The following is a 15,033-nucleotide window of genomic DNA, read 5'->3' as shown; positions in this document are numbered from 1 at the left end:
GAGGGCGACAGAAATCAAGGGAGTGGAACCTTGGGATTCAGGGCCTGAGAGGGGACCGGAGGGCGCTTCCAGGAGCCAGCCCACGAGGCACACGCATGTGAACTGCACGCCTATGGGTGGTGTTCAGCGTGTACTTCAGCGAGGTTTAACAATAAAGGTACATGTGAGCGTGAGCCGCAAAGCATGGGCACAACTGTGGGCTGAGCAAGCGCCACATGGTGGGACAGTGGGAGCGGGGCCCCCAAGGTGCAGCACATGGACAGGCAGGCTGGGACCCTGCATGTCTACACAAGACACTGGGGACAGGTAGCTGTCCAGACACACTGACGGACGAGAAATGACCACTGGAGACAGGCAGCTGTCCAGACACACTGAACGGACAAGAAATGACCATAAATGCTATCAGCAGACGACAACCCTGAACACTAACAAGCAGGCATCCAACCTGAGAAGTGAGGATAAAACCAAAAGCACAGTGTGAGCGGGGAGCAGGCAAAGAGCAAAGTTCACAGAGTGACAATGATGGGAGAACAGAGAATGTCCAGGCTGCCCAGAGCTGGCCCTCCGGGAAGCTGAGCAAACAGCCAGCCTCGGGGAAGGCTGAGCCAGAATCAGAGGAACAGGACAGGACGCACTCACGCACTCACAGCTGGGGACAGGGCCACACGTGAGGGCCTCTGGGGGTGGGCTCCGGAACACGGAGAAGGGATGGCCTGTGCGAACCCTCCCTCCCTGACAGCAGCACCCACGGGGGGAAGAGGCAGCCACCGGCCCCACCATGTCTCAGGCTGTCTTTCCGAGTGTCACGAGTGTCCCCTGCATCTGTTCGCTCCTTCTGAGTTGCCCTGGTCCCCTGAGGACACCTGCGCCTGCCCAGGCACCCCTACCTGCCCCCTGAGCATGTTGACCCATCCTTCCCAGAACGTGGGGCCTACTTCTCTGGACATTCATGCCTGGCCTGTAAAGTTAGACCAGCGGTTGGCCAGTGTTTCCTGCATGGGCCAGATATTAAGTATTTCAGGCTTTGCGAGCCAAAGGACAAAACTGAGGAAAATACATAGGCACTCACATAATGAGAGAAAACAAATTTCCACAAATTTTTTATTGATAAAAATTCAAAATATCATAATAACAACTGAGGATCCAGGCTGGCAGCAGGCAGGGCAGGCACCCCGATCACATACCGGCTCCAGGGCTAGGGCTCCCCTGGCGCCCAGCACAGGGGCTCTTCTCCTTATAAGGTCAGGGTCTACCCCTCCCCACATTGCTGACACTACTGCAAATTCAGCAGCAGGCCTTCCCAAAGGCCACCAGGAAACCACAGGAATCACAGGAATGCAAATGCCCCCAGGAACACTAGCTGCCAGGGTTTCCCTGTTTCCAGGGAGCAGAGCTGAGGGCTCTCCCATTTCACTTTCCAGGCAGGAGGCCACAGACCTCAGTGGAGCTGAGAGCCACAGAGCCTCGGTGCTCCCCCCTGGGGAAGTGGCCCTGGGGAGGGCAGTCAGTCAGCAGGCTACTTCCTGTAAGTGTAGGGCAGGCCCCTGGCTCCCTCCCCCAGGCCCAGGCCGAAGCCCACACTCCCACCTTCCCTGGACCCACAGAGCATGACTGGTGGCCAGTGAGTCACCTCTGTCTGGCCTCAGAAACAAAAGCAGAATGAGGCTCTGCCACCCAAGTCTCGCCAGCCCGCAGCAAGGCTCCTAGAGGTGCGCGCCCCTCAGCCCTCACCCCTACCCACAAGCTCGGGAGGGCAGCAGAGCCCGGGACCGTACCTTTGTAAGGGTGCACCATCCCCTCCACCACCTGCACTGTGTCATCCCCCTGCAACTGCAGGGACACGTCCCCCACTGCGTCCACCAGCTCCGTGAAGAAGTCCGCGATCTCGGGGCAGTCCTGCAAGAACACGTAGCGGTCCTGGCGGTTGGTGAAGTAGGAGTCGCTCAGGTTCGCGCTGCAGGGAGGAAAGAGGCGGGTGAGGACTCAGGCTGGAGAGGGTGCGACAGCGGATGCCCAGGAACAAGCGGGAGCAGGGCGGCGACAGACACGGGTCAGGACCCCACGGCGGCAGCAGACCCTGAGCGTGGCCACTCACACAAGACAAGGCACGAGTGGCATGAGGTGACACAAAGGAGGGAGCCACAGAGCCCCGCCCCTGAGGCAACAATCAGCTGGGAGAAGAATGACACTCATAAAGCCAACTACCCCTGGGGCTCATCACCAGGGCCCAAGTTTCAGAATCAAAAGGACCCGGACTGTCATGGTGGCTCTGTGGTTTGTTTCTTCCGTGTTCCTGGCTCTGCCTAAGAAAGTCATTCGTCCTCTCTAGTCTCTTGCACACTAAGTGAGGAAAACACTACATGGGTCCCCACGAGGACGACCTGTGACAGCACACCCAGGCACAGAGGAGTGGCTAGCATCCAAGAAGTGCTCAAGAAGCCAGGGCTCCCTTCTGAGCACCCCGGGTGGGCTTCCGGTGGCCACAGCTGGAGCCACCAGAAGACAGTGAGGCAGTATGACAACTAGACTAGAAACGTATGACCACGTTCCTTCTCTGTGTTCCACTAACCTCCACCCTGGACGATATTAAGGGAAAGCCCTTGATGGAAGGCAGCAAACTCACCCGCTCAAGATGACGTTGTTGTCAAAGAGGTACACTTTAATGTGCTGCAGGCCGATCGTCTCATTAAAGCGCTCAGGGATCAGGAGCCGGAGAAGCCCACGGAGGTTAGGCGTGTGGAAGAGAGAGACGCGGACCTGTTCTGGAAACCTCTGTAACAGCGGGAGCAGCATTGTGCGGGAGTTCTTCCTACCTAAATACAGGGGTGAGCAAAAGAAAAAGGACCGGCGATTCACACCAGAAAAGATACTGTGCCTGCCGGGGAGGAACCGCCTACCATGGGCCCACATTTGCCTGCGTTGCCCATCCAAATCAGCCAGAACCCCTGGCACCATGGCGAGCCGGAGGACCTCAGACCAAATTCTGCTCTGGACACCAACATGTCTCAGAACAAGACTGGGGCGGTCGGGGCAGCAGACATCTGCCATTTTAGCACCCAGCACCCATTCGCCCTCCTCTCCTGGGAACCATACCCCACCTCCTCCTAGGGGTACCACCCCACTCCACTCTTGGCGTTCCTACTCTGGGTAATGATGGCTCTACCCTCCCTAAACTCACACCCCAGCTCCACAGGAGGGCACCCAGGCCTGGACTGGGCCAGTCAGCACACGCAGAGCCCCAGTGCATGGCCCATGGCAGGCCACTCAGGAGCTTCGGTCTGACCCTCGGGAAGCAGACTCTCTTCCGATGGACAAAATGTCATGGCCAGATGGGCCTGGGGCTTCCAGAGGCCACCACATGGAGTCTGAGAATAAAGCCAGCCCAAAGGAAGGAGGGCCAGGGGTGCCTGGGTGGCTCAGTCATTAGGCGTCTGCCTTTAGCTCAGGTCATGATCCCAGGTCCTGGAATCGAGCCCCGCATCGGGCTCCCTGCTCAGCAGGAAGCCTGTTTCTCCCTCTCCCACTCCCCCTGCTTGTGTTCCCTCTGTCGCTATATCTCTCTGTCAAATAAATAAATAAAATCTTTAAAAAAAAAAATAAAAAATAAAAAATAAAACCACAGAAATTAAAAAAAAAAAAAGGGAGGGCCAGCAGATGGGTCCTGGTGACCAGCCAAACCCCCAGATCATGACCCACCCAAAGCAGGTCAGTCTTGGGAGTTGAAAACTGCCTCTTTTTTGCCCAAGTTGGTTTTTCTTGAGCTTCCAGTCACCTGCTACAGAAGGAATGCTGCTGGACAACCCAGGCAGTCTGGGGGCTATCTTCAAACATCCTTGCCTTTGCTGGGGGGGCGGGGGGGGCGTACTCCTGAACAAGGGCTCTGAAAAAGGAAACGTCAGAGGCAGGGAGTGCACCAGACCCACCTCTTGAGCCCCGTGTGAAGTCCAAGAGGATGGACACCTTGAGGTCTGAAGGGAACTTGGCTTGGAGTGACTTTTCCAGAGTGCTTTCCAGGCAATCTACCTATCAAGGAAAGAACCCCAAAAAAACAGAAGTATAAGACTGAAAAAGATGATTATGTATTAAAAGAACGGATTAAGGGGCACCTGGGTGGCTTAGTCAGTTGTCGGCTTGGTTGTCAGCTCAGGTCTTGATCTCAGGGTTGTGAGTTCAAGCCCCACATTGAGCTCCACGCTGGGTGTGGAGCCTACTTTAAAAAAAAAAAAAAGGATCAACTTGCCAGGTAACGCCCCCCACGCCCCCCCGCACATCCTCTTGGAACACACACATGGACCATGAGCGCTCAAGAGTCAACACCATGAGACTTCTTCTGAGACCAGTGACAGTAACCAGAAGGTGCCACCTGGCACCCTCGTCCAGCCGGGCCTCTCAGGAAGAGAGGGTCTGTGGGTCAGAGACATGATACCCAAGCAGTCTGGACCTTGCCACTCTTGGAAAGGCTCTCTAAGACACGAGCTCTCTCACGTTTCAACAGACAATCCCCACAGCCACAGAGCAAACAGTGCCTACACATGGACAGCACACGGTAAATATTTGCTGAACCAATGAATCCAAGACACAACCTGCCCACTGGCCACTCTCCATGAGCTGGACATGACATTCTTCTCCCAGAAGAACAAACAGGCTTCCCAAGCTTGCAGCTAAAAGCATGTCCTGAAGACAGAGGGAGACCTCCCTGCCAGGGAGGGAGAGGAGAGGACAGACGTGCTTCTGCTGACCCCCCTTCCCACCATTCTCTGCACCCAATCCCTGGCATTTCTTAGCTCCTACCTGTGGATGTCCAGACAAGGAGGAACCCAAGAAACACTCAAGCCCACTTCACAGCCTCAGAGTGGAAAGCCACCCCAAGAGTCTCGCCCACACTCACGTTAAGTCAGCCTAGAGACGGCGCCCGCGCACCAGAGCATGCGCTGGACCCATGCCACACGAAGCTCGCCCTGAGCAAACTGGCGGTGTCTGCTCCTTCCCACCCTGCCCATCTCACGACAGGCGACAAGTGTGGTGTGACACCAAGCCCAGGGGGAGCAGACAGGCCACAGACCTACCTGACCCCAGCCCGACCTGCGCTTCGGTTCGTTTGTCTAATACAGGGTCAGAAAATCTTTTCTGCGAAGGGCCAGGCAGCAAACACCCTGGGCCTTGGGGGCCAGAGGGTCTCTGTCACAACTACTCGGTTCTGCCGCTGCAGCGAGAGCGCAGATGCAGACCATACGCTCGGGAGCAAGCACGGCTGTGTTCCAATAAAGCTTTATTTATGGACACGGAAATTTGAATTTCACAGGCTTTTCCTGGATCACAAATATTCTCCTCCTTTTGTTTTCCAGTCATTTGAAAACGAAAAAACCATTCTTAATCCCCAGACCATACAAAAAACAGGCAGCGGGCCGTAGTTTGCTGAGCCCTAGACCGGCAGACACAGCAGCCTCGGAACCCCGGTGCAGGGTGGGGAGGACGTGAGAGCGAGGATGAGCGCCCCCCGCCCCCGCGCACCCCTCACTGGCCCTCCTGACGGGGCCCCCCAGCAGCGGCTGTGAGGCGAGGGCCAAGACAAGGCAGCTCGACCCCAACTCTACGGCGCCGTGCGGCCGGGGGTGCAGGGCGATTCACTGCTGCCGTGGGGACCACCCCACCTCAAACCTTACCAGTTCCTGTTCCAAAGGACCCGTCCCCAGGTAGAGCGACGCCATCACCACGCGTCTCTTGGCCACCTTGATCTGGCCCTGAAAGAGGAAAAACGAGTCACAGTCATGGCTTCCACAGCTCACTGAGGAAACCTAACAAGTAACGCTCCGGGCCCAACTTCTGGTATCTGAAGCTGATGGTAACCGCCCAAATAAGGACCCACGATCCTAATTTAAAATACTCCCCCTGGGGCGCCTGGGTGACTCAGTTAAACATCTGCCTTCGGCTCAGGTCATGATCCCAGGCTGCTGGGATAGAGCCCCGCGTCGGGCTCCCTGCTCCGCGGGAAGCCTGCTTCTCCCTCTCCCACTCCCCCTGCTTGTGTTCCCTCTCTTGCTGTGTCTCTATCAAGTTAAAAAAAAAAAAAAATCTTAAAAAAAAAAAAAACACTCCCCCTGAAAGACACGACCTAACTGTTCGAGACACGACTCAGCCATTGAAAGAATGAAGGCCGTGTGACAGCGACCTGACACCATGTCCACAGCGCACTGCCGGGATGGACGCAGTCGCTGCCCCGGGTGCAAACCACCTGGGGGTGTCACGTGGGGCACGTGCAGGGCACAAGAGCGCGGTCCCTGAGGTCAGAGCAGAGGAGGGGAGTGTGAGAGCCAACGTGCAGGACACTCTGCCCCCGTCCGCACCTACGCGGCTGGGTTTCCCAATGAGCGGGCACGTATTTCCTCTGAAACGCAGAAGGGTCCCCAGGCACAAGGACAGAACAGACCAGCACTCAAAGATGACTGTCACCTCAGTCCCAACAGGCAGAGTGCTCTCTCTAGACCTGCTCCAGCGTGGGGAACGACAGACCCCTCCGGAGCTCGAAGCATCCTGCCCCAGGGGGGTGACAGACATAGAAAGATGGGCTGCATGCCAAAGGTCACGCTCTGGAAGGAGAGGCAGGAGGGCCAGGCCTCGCGGGAGGAGGGAGGCAGGAAGCAGGGCACACGCCTGCTTTCTGACCCAGGAGGGATGCGGCACCCACAGCCCACACGGCCGGCACAGGAGGGGCGCCCCGACCACAGAAACACACCAACACGCTGGCACAAGGCCTGCAGACCAGGAAAGCACGAGAGAATGTCCCAAGTCCACCGTCTCCTCTGTTTGGTTATTTGGGAAGCGGATGCCTGCAGGGAACGCCATTACACAGAGGGAACAGGGACTCTGGGAAGAGGCACCTCGGCTCAGGCACTGCAGCGAGGGCTCGCAGGCCAGGCAGACGGCAGGCTGCACTCCCCTCTCAGGGAACAAGGCTGCTCTGTGGGCCCGGGGAAGACACACATCCCACTCAGCGCAATCCCTGCGTCAGAATCTGCCCGGGGCTCAGTTCAAAGGGCAAGAGAGAAGGGCTTCCTCCCAGCCTGCTGGGCCAAACCCTGGGGCCCTTCCTGCCTCCACGGCCCCACCCAGGCAGGTGCGCAGACGGGGATGGCCACGCAGAGACTCAGCCAGTCCTGCACCCGGAGTTGACTAGAACACAAAGAACTGCCTCTGCAAAACCTGTTTCTACAAGCCAAACAGAGAACCAAGTAGGAGCAAAGAGCAAACCACCTTAACATCAGTTCTCCACAAAAAAGATGCACAGGACAGATGAGCAGTGCAGGGAAGTGGGGAGAACACGTAAACAGACAGACACAAACACGCACATGCAGAATGCATTCTGGAAAGAGCCAGTCAGAAATTAAGCTAAGTGTGGATCTACAGAACAACAGGGCAAAAGGAGAATGTACATGTATTCGAATCAAGTACAGTCCATTCTGCAGAAAAACTAATCTCTACGTGTATTTCCTATTATCTACTACCATTCTGCCTGTCTGACCTCATCATACCTTAATTCAAACATCATTGCTAATTTGAACCCAGAGAGTTCATGTTAACAAAAATTAATCAGCTTCGGGGCGCCTGGGTGGCTCGGTCGGTTAAGCGTCTGCCTTCTGCTCAGGTCATGATCCCAGGGCCATGGGATCGAGCCCCGTATTGGGCTCCCTGCTCAGCGGGAAGCCTGCTTCTCCCTCTCCCACTCTCCCTGCTTGTGTTCCCTCTCTCGCTGTGTCTCTGTCAAATAAATAAATAAAAATATTTTTTAAAAAATTAATCAGCTGGGGCGCCTGGGTGGCTCAGTTGGTTGAGCGGCTGCCTTCAGCTCAGGTCATGATCCCGGGGTCCTGGGATCAAGCCCCGCATCAGGCTCCTGGCTCCACGGGAGGCCTGCTTCTCCCTCTCCCACTCCCCCTGTTTGTGTTCCCTCTCTCGCTGTGTCTCTCTCTGTCAAATAAATGAATAAAATCTTTAAAAAAAAATTAATCAGCTTCAAATTACTTATTCCGATTAGCAGTTTCACCTCAAGTAACTAGATGGGCCACAAACACCTGAGTATTGAAAGCTCAACCCCCCAAATGCAAAGGTGAGCATCTCAGAGAAGGCACAAACTTTACACAAAGTCACAGGAAAGAATAGGGATCATAAGGCCTAAAACCAGGTGTCCAACTTTTCCAGTGATCCGTAAAGCCTCTTCACCGAACAAGAGAATTCCAACCACTTCCTACACATCAAATCTCATCCACCGGTCACAGCTGGGTCTTCATTCCCCATATGCCCCGCCTCCCAAGATGAAACCGCTATGTTGGAGATGTTTGCAGGGGCAGGGGTGTGTCGTGCCGTGACTAGAATAAGGTTCCTTTCTCCCCAGACATCGTTAGCAGGGACGCCCACCCGCCCTCACTAACCTCCCTTCCGATGGAACCGACGAATCATCTGTCCATAAGAATCAAAATCTAGGAGCTGCCCCTCACTGCCCACCCACTCTGAGCTACTCTACCTGGGACGTTAGCCATGCAAAGGAGCCTCTGATGACGGCACAACTCAAGCATTTGTGAGGCTGGAAACCTAACAGGGAGAAGAACCCACAGCAAGAAGCCGAGCAGCCATCAGAAACTTCCAGAACAGAAGGCACTTCTGCTCAGGACTCACCCAGCCTCAGGCCCCCAAGCCTCTAACTCCAGCGTCCATCCCTCTCTCCCGTGGACATAACTTACCTTCATGAGCTCAAAAAACTCCGCCGGGGAAGAAAGCACCCTGACGTGGGAGCTGGAGACCCCGAACTCTGGGACCAGGTTTCGGATCCACTGGAACCTGTGCACACCCTCTGGACACAGGCAACAAGGAGGGGAGGTGACTTGGGGGACAGTCGGGGACAGCAAAGGAGCCAAGAGCAGCCATGGTGACCTGGTTAAAGAGACACGCAAAGGGTCATACTTCTCCAACACTTCCTCAGAAGTCTCTCTCAGCTCCGGTGGGGGGACGGAGGGGAACGGAAATTTTTTTTTTTAACCAATTTCAGATTCTCTAGACCATTTTAAGTGAGCCCAAGTCAAACTCTGCAAAAGGGCTTTTCCTTCAGCCCCTACTAATTGAGCAGCTTGAGAAGTGCCAATGCCCACAGCTAAACCCCGACTTGCAGTTGGCTCCAGACAGCCCCAAATCTAGAGCAGCCACAAGTAAACTCACGGAAGCCACCGCACGGGTAACGCCGGGCTGCCGCACCAAACCCCTGCAGAAAGCCACTGGCGGCCACCTGCAGCCAGGGCGAGTCTGGGATGAGGGTGACCACTGCGACCCAGGCCCCGAGCTACAGGGCTGCGGCGATAAACGAGGCTTTTATTTAGGGAAGGACCCAGAATAACTAAGTTTTCTCTTGAATACTCGGCTGTAGAGAGAAGAACTGGAGGAAGAAGAGCCTGGGGGAAGGGAGGACCATCTCGGCAGCGGCGAGAATTGCCCCCTCAGCCCTGGACACGTCGTCCTCGGGGCTCACGCCACATAAAGCTGCACCCCTTGGCCCCCGCAGCCGGCTCCACTCCACTTAGGCAGAGACAGCAGCAACCAAGGTCCTGCCCGTGGAACCACACGTCCCTGCCCGCCGGCTGCCACCCCCCCTTTCCATGGGGACCAGGGAGGGGCAACACACCCAGAGCCCCACACAAGCCCGGCCCTATTCTCAATTCCAGCAAACAGCAGCAGGAAAATCCTCTGCAGTGCGTGCCCTTCTACTGCAGCTCCAAGAGGGACTCTGGGGAAAGGGCACTTGCACACCCCAAGGCCTGAAGGGTCACAGATTCCAGGAAGATGACTTCATTCACTTGCCTCATGATAAAGCGCAGAATCTTCCCAGGGCCCCACAAACGTCCCTACACAGACGCCAGATGGCCCACAGCTGTGCTTCCCAGAAAGCCCACTGGTCTGTCCCAGCCGACTCACTGCCAAGAAAACTTTAGTCAACGGTTGAAGGTAGCGGCCCTCTAGATCCCGGGAAGCCAGGGGCTGGCCTGGGGCCCCACGGTGCAGAGTGGGCAGAGCAGCTGTGCTTTCTCGCTGTTTCAGAGAGCGGGTGACGGCACTCGGGGGGACCAGCTTGCTAAGGCTCTCTGGCTTCCAGGCGATGAGCAGCAGCTTGCAAATGAAAGACGCGTAAACTAGGGATTGCTGCCTCGATTTCCCAAACTGTAGGCCTTATTCCTGCTGTGCTCAAAGCTAACTTCCAGGAGGAGAGGGAAAGATCCTTCAGTCCAATGGAAAACCACGAGACAATGGGAAAGTCTGCACAACACTCTATCAATCTGAAGCCCCAGAGGGGGCTTAAAGTCTAATATTCATTAATTAAACATGGTCTATTTGAGGTGGAAAACCCCACAGCAGCGCCACACCAACGGATCTCCCAGCCTCACGGCACTTACCTCTCTCAGCCCATATGAAAAAGAACCAGGGCGACCGCTAAAACCCACCCCCCCACCACCACGCCGTCAGTCCCGCATCCTTCCCCTGGGCCAGGAGACTCCAATGGGCTCCCCAAAAGGAAGCTGCGGAGACACATCCTCGGCACACAGTGACCCAGAGAGGGCAAGTGGAGGCTCGGGCTGCAACCCCAGGCATCGTATGAGCGCTGTTCTGTCCTGTGGGGGGCACAAGGGAAGAGCAGCCCGGCCCCCCACGAACCTAGCGACCTCACACGCTTACACACCCGAAACCATCTAAGAATGACGGAAGAGGAAAATGCCACCATGAACTAAAGGTCGAAATGTGCAGCATGTGTGCTTCAAGTGACAGGAAACGGGAGCTGGTGGCACCGAGCGGCCGGGGAGGCCTGAGGACACCCTCCCTGGAGTGGTGAGGCAGGGCGAGCGGAGGGGCTGCTCCAGGCAAGGAGGGGGCTGAGCAAATTTAAGCCGTGGGCGCTGGCGAGCACCGCCATCCACGGGAAAGCCCAGGAGGGTCCCCACAGCCAGTCCAGAGGACACACAGACCCAGGGCCCACCGTCAGCCCCGGCCTGCCCTGGAGAGGCACTGGGCAGGCTGCGGCGGGCCGGGCTCAGGGCCCCGGGCGGCCGTGGGCAGGCCTCGTCCCTGCCAGGCAGCTCTCCCTGGGAATGCTCCACCAGGGCCTCCGTCCAAGATTTGTTGAGGGCTTTTTTATGTTGGCTTCCTGTTTCATCTGTGTACTGACAGGTTTATTTTTGCTAGAGAGGAGAAGGAGCTGAAAGCCAATTAGGTGCAGGGAGTCGTGGAGGGGGAGACCCAAACCTAAGCAGCAGTTTTAGACACCTGAAGAGGAAGGCGCTCTGAGAAGGAGCAGAGCGTTTTCTGAAGGTCCCCCCAGTGACAGCACGGGCGTGGGGGAGACCACACCTGGACGGGTGGCACTCAAAATCTAACTGGAGCGCCTCAGCCGGGGCAGAAGCAGAAAAGCCCAAGTCCGCTCAGGGGCTCATTTTTTTTCCTTTCGCCTCAGCCAGAAGCCCCTGGGGGGTTAGTTCCTGCTTTCCACAACCTAACTCCTGGGAATCTTCCCAGAGAAGGTTGCTAGCAGCAACCCCCCCGCACAGTCACCCCAGTCTCCAGGGGCGACCACCTGCACAGGCAAGTCCCCTCACCCCAGGGAGGCTTACTAAGAAACCACACGTCCCAGGTCAGGAACCGAAGCCCCGAGAGATCTGAGGAGCTGTGGTTACTTCACCAAAAAAGCAGAGCCGTGTCACACATGCCATTCAGAGAACTAAACCGGCACACACACACAATTTCCACATCTAGACCTGGACTCCCCTGAATCATCTTTCTAGGACCATCCAGCTCCCGTTTCTAGTTACAAAGAAGAGGAAGTGGTGGGGGGCAGGGGACCAGATAATAGCTTCTGCCGACTCAGGAATATCATGGAAGTTTGGAGAACAGGGCCAGGGCAAGCGCCTAGGGACGCTCAGGCAAGCCGGCGGCAGAGGCGGCAACAGCAAACGATGCAAACCGGTCCCCGGCCGACAGTTCTAACGGTGAAAGGAAGCAGCGGGCTCTGTGAGGGCAGGCTCCAGCCACCCATGGGACACCTGACTCTGAGGTTCAGCCACAGGATTTAAGGCTTCCCGTGGAATCTGCAGAATCCCTACACTGGGGAGCAGGCTGGGTCTGAGTGCTGAAGACCCCTGGCCTGGGGCCCTTCCTCTACCCAGGGAGAGACCTGTGCGGATGGGGTGATGGGAAGGCTTCAGGGTGACTCTAGCATGGCACAAGCAGCATGAAGGGAGGGAGGCACGGAGGGGAGGGAAGTTTCTTCCCACCATCTCTAAGAGAAATCCACACCTGAATTGCCTTGACTAAGGATGCTCTTGTCCCTGAGCCCCTGGATGGGGTCCACCACTAAGTGAAGACAGTGAAAGCCTACCTGACCCCCAGGGCAGTCCTGGTGGGACAGGGCAGCCCACCCCTCCTGCCAGGCACGGGAAGGCAGTGGGACTTGAGTTCAGAATAGTCAGCCACTTGGAAACAGAGCAAAAGAGCCACTGAGACACGACCAAACACAGCTATTGACACAGGGAGCCTCAGGGGAAAGAGAAGGTATTTCTCCTTTTTGTGGGGAGATAGGAGTTTTCCATTTCACCAAACATCTTGAAGCTGCGTGTGCCCCATGGAAAAATACTGGCACACCTTGCATTTTTCCTTTGTCTGGATGTGCAACAATGTGCCTGGAGGTCCAACCAAGCTCTGTGGCTAGTGGTGAGATGCCAATAAAGAAAGGCAGGGGCGCCTGGGTGGCTCAGTCAGTTAAGCATCTGACACCTGATTTCAGCTCAGGTCATGATCTCAGGTTGGTGAGATCAAGCCCCATGTCAGGCTCCGTGCTGGGTGTGGAGCCTGCTTAAGACCCTCTCTCTCTCTTCGTCTTCCCACCCCCCACCTCCCTCTCTTAAAAAAACAAAAAAAAAAAAAGACGAAGAAGAAGAAGAAATGGAAAGGCAAATACTAGATAATTACACCCAGGTCTACACTTTACCTTTACACATCCCCTCCAAGGCCTCTCCCCCTCAGAGGACACAGGTCTGATCCTCAGGGGCCGCAGAGTGTCACCCACCACCCAGTGGGGGAAAAAAAAGTAAACTGGCCAACCTCTTAGGGTCTTTTCAAAAGGGGGCACCTTGGGCTCTGAACAAAGAACACAGTGATGTGGGAGGACCATCTTCCTACACGAAGCAAAAATCCTCAACAGACAGTATGGAAGTTCTACCCTCTGTCCAGTACCATACTCGGGGCATTAACTAAGTGGCCCCCGCTATGGGCTCCGTCATGCTCTGAATCCATGAGCTCTTCTGGAACTATAAGATAAGATTCGTGGTACAAGCTCTGTGGCTTGGGTCCCATCCAACTCTGTACAAAACGATGAAAAAAGGAGTTCTTAAAAGAAACTAAGTTCTGTGGACTGCAATATTTTCAGAAACTACTTTTTAAGAAAAACCCACCCTCCCCCCTCAATCATGAACTCTAAACTTAAACGTCAGAAAGTGAGCTAAGGAGAAAAGAGTAACAGTCACAGCACTTCCTGAGAAGAGCTCAACAAACTACGTGAAGGCACCATACTTCCTGCGTCCCCGGCAGCAGGCGGCCCTTCCTGACTAACGCAACACCAAGTCCAAGAAAGGGAAGTGAGTGTGAATTCCCGTAGGTTACAAAAGACCAACGGCCCACTGAACTCCCACAAGAAGTCCAGCATGGGAGGCCAGGCTGCCAGCATCTGACTACATGCTGACCAGATGACTGTCCTCTTGACTTGCCCAAAAGGAAGTCGATCACATCCAGGGGCCAGAAAGCTAACATAACCCACAATACACCTCGGGTGGCCCAAGCAGCAGGCAAAGCAAAGTGCCTGACGAGAACCAATCACATGTTCTACTAATCCAAAGGCTTTGACCAACCGTACTTCCCAGCAGCCTTGAAAAGAAGTCGTTTACATCAATCAGATCACATGTTTACAAGTGGATTATCTATCAGAACACTTTAATCCCAGGCTAGCTGCTATCTCTCTAGGAGCACACAACTGACTGACCCAGCCTAATTCATCACCAGATGCAATGTGTTCAGGGGATACTCATGTTAATATGAACTCAATAAAGCTACAGTTTGGGGCGCCGGGTGGCTCAGTCGGTGAAGCATCTGCCTTTGGCTCAGGTCATGATCCCAGGACCCTGCGATCCAGTCCCGCCTCGGGCTCCCTGCTCAGCGGGGAGCCTGCTTCTCCCTCTGCCTGCCACTCCCCTGCCTGTGCGCGCACTCTCACTCTCTATCAAATAAATAACATCTTTAAAAAAATAAAATAAAGCTACAATTTAAAAATCTGTCTGTTGTAGGGCGCCTGGGTGGCTCAGTTGTTAAGCGTCTGCCTTCGGCTCAGGTCATGATCCCAGGGTCCTGGGATCGAGCCCCACATCAGGCTCCCTGCTCCGTGGGAAGCCTGCTTCTCCCTCTCCCACTCCCCCTGCTTGTGTTCCCTCTCTCGCTGTCTCTCTCTCTCTGTTGAAAAATAAATAAAATCTTAAAAAAAAAAAAAAAAAAAAATCTGTCTGTTGTAAATCTTATTCCAATCCCTGCAAGATCAAATTTGAATTACTGGGAGAAATTATGCTTTGATTCTAAATATCCCCCTCCCACCCATTCTACTACTATAAATAAGCCAAGAAATGGCTCTACTAAACTCTAACAAGTAAGAAGCATCACAAAGTTCAAAGAAGAAGTAATTTCTGGAAATGTGGTGGTCCCTCAGAGCGGAAACTACTAACAAGCTGAACTGGAGTATGCCGACCTGTCACTATGACATCAGACATCTAACTGAAAGAACAGTCTTCTGGTTGTCTGTCTCCCTCTAATAACTCTGGGAAGTTAGAAGCCCCTCACCCCCTCACACTGACTCACTCACACACACTCACACACACACACCTCGAAGAGAAAATAGGACTTGAGTTTCAATAATAAAGCCCTTTCTGCACATATAGCTCAAGCTGAAAAGCGTTTGTTTGGGTT

General features: G+C 55.0%; 1 protein-coding gene across 5 annotated transcripts in view; it reads right to left on the bottom strand.

Annotated features, from left to right (window-relative positions):
• PGS1 (phosphatidylglycerophosphate synthase 1) overlaps positions 1-15,033 on the bottom strand; it is a 79,580-nt gene that overhangs the window by 60,733 nt on the left and 3,814 nt on the right. For all 5 annotated transcript variants that reach the window (XM_078066200.1, XM_078066199.1, XM_036069590.2 and 2 more), the window contains exons 2-6: positions 8,736-8,925; positions 5,664-5,741; positions 3,924-4,023; positions 2,624-2,813; positions 1,776-1,954 (exon numbers count right to left, since the gene is read on the bottom strand). In XM_078066200.1, the coding sequence (XP_077922326.1) occupies positions 1,776-1,954; positions 2,624-2,813; positions 3,924-4,023; positions 5,664-5,741; positions 8,736-8,925 (737 nt within the window). The remainder of the gene's footprint in view (positions 1-1,775; positions 1,955-2,623; positions 2,814-3,923; positions 4,024-5,663; positions 5,742-8,735; positions 8,926-15,033) is intronic.

Source organism: Halichoerus grypus, chromosome 2 (assembly GCF_964656455.1).
Source record: "Halichoerus grypus chromosome 2, mHalGry1.hap1.1, whole genome shotgun sequence".
In the NCBI taxonomy this organism is placed as follows: domain Eukaryota; kingdom Metazoa; phylum Chordata; class Mammalia; order Carnivora; family Phocidae; genus Halichoerus; species Halichoerus grypus.
Note: the sequence above shows the minus strand (reverse complement) of the source record. Positions and strands in the feature narration are given on the sequence as shown.